Source organism: Oncorhynchus nerka, linkage group LG17 (genome assembly GCF_034236695.1).
Source record: "Oncorhynchus nerka isolate Pitt River linkage group LG17, Oner_Uvic_2.0, whole genome shotgun sequence".
NCBI lineage: Eukaryota > Metazoa > Chordata > Actinopteri > Salmoniformes > Salmonidae > Oncorhynchus > Oncorhynchus nerka.
In genome coordinates, this window is record NC_088412.1 from 31,194,379 (window position 1) to 31,198,833 (window position 4,455).

At 43.5% G+C, this 4,455-nt stretch overlaps 1 protein-coding gene across 1 annotated transcript; it reads right to left on the reverse strand.

The window, feature by feature from the left end:
• Positions 1–1,141: 1,141 nt before the first annotated feature.
• Positions 1,142–3,989, reverse strand: LOC115145481 (tumor necrosis factor ligand superfamily member 6-like). Its single transcript, XM_029687015.2, has 3 exons — positions 3,606–3,989; positions 2,705–2,816; positions 1,142–1,903 (listed from the first exon to the last, which is right to left on the reverse strand). The coding sequence occupies exons 1-3, from the start codon at positions 3,885–3,887 to the stop codon at positions 1,488–1,490; spliced, it is 810 nt and encodes a 269-aa protein (XP_029542875.1). The 5' UTR covers positions 3,888–3,989; the 3' UTR covers positions 1,142–1,487.
• Between the last annotated feature and the right edge of the window lie 466 nt (positions 3,990–4,455).

Genomic DNA, 4,455 nt, shown 5'->3' on the forward strand with positions numbered 1-4,455 from the left:
TTGCAATTCATCTGATCACTCTTCATAACATTCTGGAGTATATGCAAATTGCCATCATACAGACTGAGGCAGCAGACTTTGAAAATTAATATTTGTGTCATTCTCAAAACGTTTGGCCATGACTGTAGACTAAGGATATGTAATTTGATGTTGAAATGTTGAAGTTGAAATGGTGCTGGAATAGTGGAGGCAGCTCCTGTTTTCTTTGCGACTTGCGGTAACTCTCCGTGGATCTAAATCAATAGTTGTTCAGTGGTCCGAAAATGTCTTAAACATTAACTTCCTTGACCATGCTGTAGTTCATGTAAATGTTTGTTACATGCAATATGCTTTGTGTACTTGGACAGAGGTTGCTCTCCGGTTTTATGATGTAACAAAGGTGTGGTTGAATTTATTCTGCCACTGTCTTATCGTTTCATCCTTTAGGCCTATATACAGTATCACGGTCACAAGGTGAACTAACAGGTTATAGAGCAAACAATGAAATTATCATAACTTAAAGGTTGTAATATGTCCTTTTTTTGGCTTCCCCAGTGATTTTACCCACACACCGCTACTGAACTAAACTCTCTCTCAGTTCACACTCAGATACTGTTGTGTATTTTGGGCTGCGTTTACACTGGTAGTCCAATTCCCTTGCACTGATTTTGAAGTCGCAGGCAGCGCTACCTCATCAAGAGACCACACCATGTATCCAACATTCACACCCTGGCTCAACCCTAACCCTAGCTATAACCTTAACCCTAAACTCATGTCAACACCCTGGCTCAATGCTCACCCTATACTCTTAGAAAAAGTGCTATCTAGAACCTAAAAGGGTTCTTCAGCTGTCCCCATAAGAGAACACTTTGAAGAACCCTTTTGTGTTCCATGTAGAACCCTTTCCATGGAGGGTTTTACATGGAACCCCAAATGGTTCTACCTGAAACCAAAACGGGTTTTACCTGGAAACAAAAAGGGGGACAGCCAAAGAACCCTTTTGGAACCCTTTTTTCTAAGAGTGTAGCCATAATCTTAACCTCATGTCCACAACCCAGCTCAATGCAAAAAAACACATTAAAAGAACACTGAGTCCTTTTTGCAAGCACGGACACTCACGACATTCAAACAGACATCTGACAAAGACCTCAAAAAGTCCGAACTCTTTAAAATACTTATTTATTACAATAGAACGTTGTATACCCGTTGACATTATATTAAATCCCAAACATGCATATTATTTATCTGCGTTCTAATGAACATACATTCAGACCTGCTGCTGGGATCATCAGTGTCAGATTTTTAAAATCAGAATAAATACTAAATACCACTTTCCTCACAAGCATATTAGTGTTAAGGTTCTAGGATTGAAATATCAGTTGAAACCCACTGCACTTCTAACATCACAAATAAATAAATGAATGCTCATTGCACTGCCATTACTGTTCTGGCAAAATATAATGGTCATTGGCCAGAAAATAGACATGAAACAGATCTCCTCTTGTTCTCTAGATCTTGTGGAGTCCAAAGAAGTTGGCATGATGAGCGTGGCTGAGCATGGCTGGATGGGAGACATTCACATACAGCCAGTCCTGCTTTTCAAGCTTCAGTGTGGATCCCAGGTAACTCCCCGAGGTCCAGACGTGCCCATGAGAGCCTAGGTTGCAGTAGCCCTCCCTGTGCCCCTCCATTAGGGTGAGAGACTTGCGATTCCCTGGCCTTCTTACAAACACAGAGTGAACCAAGGCATCTGTAGGGGTGCAGTGATTGGCTTCAAACTGCACCCGGGAGTAGATGTGGTAGAGCCCAGTCTCGTTGACTTGCAGACCGCCATCCCGATAGACCACGCCCCCCTCTGTGAAGGCCCGCCCCGCCTTTGGCTCCCAACGCAAGGTATTCTGTGAAACATGCTTCTCAATCCGGCCTGAGGGGACAGCAGGGACAGCAGGGAGAATGGCGTTAGAGATGACACTCCACTGGGCCTACATCAGGAGTGCATGCTTAATTCAATTAATCAAGGTCCTGATGTGCAGCTGATTACTAGAATCAGGTATGTCAGAGCAGGGCTGGAGCAAAAGCCTACACCAAAATAAAGTAATTAAACTTTTGATTTGAACTGCACTCAGCCAGAGCAGGCCCTAGCCTTTTGGGAGCCCAAAGCAACATTTTGATGGTGGAGAGAAAAAAAGTTTTAGAGTTCCTTCAATTATATACATTTTGCCATGAGTTGGAGATTTTGCAGTTTCAGTTTCAACTAAGTTAATTTAGCCATGGGGCAGAGAGACAATGTTGCAGTTTTACAGCCAATTTCCTGCAATTCTACTCATTTAGCCATAGGATGGAGATACATTTTTTAAATCATGTTAATATGATATCTGAGTGAGAGTGACTAACAAAATCAATGGGGGGCCCCCTAGAGGTCAGGGCCCCTGGGCATGTGCCCTTCGTGCCTGGTCGGTAATTCGATCATGATAGCTGGCTAGACCAACTTACCAATACATTTTTTTTTAAATAGGCTGACATGGGCTAATTTAGTGACTGACATAAAATAAAAACTGCTGATGCACAACCAAATTTAGAAATTGCACCTTGTGTATTCTACTATTCTAACTCACAACTGTAATTTGAGACCCACATTTTTATTTATTTTTGGTCTGTGGCCCCGGGGCCCTGAGCGGTCACTTATGTCGCTTAGTGGCTCGGGCCGGCTGTGCCCCCAGCTTACCTATAACATGTGCTGCAGGTCTGCCGGCTGTATTCCCTCTGTTTGGATCGGTCTCTGGAAGGTCACCCACTAGCTTCTCAGGCCCACGACCATCAATCTCAATGTTCATTTCCTGTGACAAAAGAAGAGATAAATCTCATTGCCACTTCACATTAGCACACACAAACACAAGTTCTTTCGCATCAATATAATATATCCACATCACAGATGTTACATGACATTTTGTGGTTAAAGGTGATCAATATAAATGTAGCGCTAAGATACACTGAACATCAGCTCTTCTCTGAACATGTATTATGAGTCAAGGATTTCCTGTAGCACCGCTGGACTGGTGACCACAACTCTGAACAGATTCCGGTCTGGGCTGACGTCTTTAAATGTCACTGCTACTTAATAGTCTGAGATGCAGAGGCAGCAAGAAAACTTGCACAAAAGCCTGTTTTGCCTATTTTCCATCAACACTTTACCTCTGTCTGTCCCCTACCCCTCACCAGTCTCCCACTCCTTTTCCAGTGGTCACAATAATCAGGTGATAATTAAATGGTAGGATGTATCTTTTTTTAGGTTTAGTCTTTTCTTCTTGTTGCTACGATATTGCATGTTGTTACTATATGTCTCTGTTTTTCTCATCAGTAAGTTAAGATGTTTTAGCCAACAACAAAAACAATGAAAGGCAACGAGACACGAAATATGAACTACCACAAATTCCTCAATGCGTCTATTTCATTGATGGTTTTGGCAGAGGATCAGTGCAGAGTCAATTGCAAAGAAAGATGCTGACATCATACAGAAAGAACAATATGAGACAGAGAAGTGACGAAACACAGAGGCCCTTTGATACAAATAGAAATCAGAGAGCAGACTTGCACCAGGAGAACCCCACCCAAACACACACCCTCACCTGTTGTATCCCGTTGAGTTGAGTCTGTAGTTTGATTATCTGGTAGGTACCCAGTCCCAATGCCCCAAACACCAGCAGCAGCAGAAACAGCAGAGCCATAGTCAGGCTCCAGGAGCCAACCCCCCTGCAGCCTCTGCCCCTGCCCCGCTTCATCACTCTCTCTTGGGCAGGAGGAAAGGACCAGCAGGGCAGCATGCCTGGAGGTTGGACCGACGGCTGTGGACCTCTACCACTGTCCACTAGAAACACCTGGGGGTAAGGATAGCCCTGTGTACCACTCATGGTGCAAAGTGTGTGAGAGAGGAGCGTGAGTGTGTGTGTCGCCTCTGTGTGCAGGAGATGTGTGCTTCTATCTAAGCATCTCAGTCTTATAAAACTCGGGGACTGGAACCCACAGCTTCCACCCACACACACTGGGTGGGTCTGTGACAAGCTCACACCACCTCTCACTCACGCTCTCCATCTACTCCTCTCTCAAAAGAAAACTTAGCCAGGTGACTGGTGCTGTGGCAGGACAAGTAGATAATAATGAGCTCATATTAGAGATAAACTCATTTAAACTTTCAAACTTTCACACACTTTCATACATGCATGCACGCACGCTCACATGCACACAGACTTGGAAAATGGAAGTAAAAAATGCACTGATAGTTTACTACAGTGTCATTAAAAACTTTGTGAAAACATTGATTTAATCTGCTCTCCAAACCATTGCACACCTTTATCTCTCTGTCTCCCCTTAGTTGGGTTTTTGCACAAACATGGTCCCTGACAAATAAACCAAAAAATGAACAACCTTGTTCATCTCAGTGTGGGGCCAGACAAAGAGGACAACCTAGAAAGACTACTT

Bases quoted from the DNA above. Each gene is read 5' to 3' on its own strand.
- LOC115145481 (XM_029687015.2), bottom strand. From the start codon at position 3,887: ATGAGTGGTACACAGGGCTATCCTTACCCCCAGGTGTTTCTAGTGGAC. The intron at 2,817-3,605 runs GTGAGGGTGTGT...CTTTTGTCACAG, and splicing joins AACTCAACGGGATACAACAG to GAAATGAACATTGAGATTGA. The intron at 1,904-2,704 runs GTAAGCTGGGGG...CTGTCCCCTCAG, and splicing joins ACCTGCAGCACATGTTATAG to GCCGGATTGAGAAGCATGTT.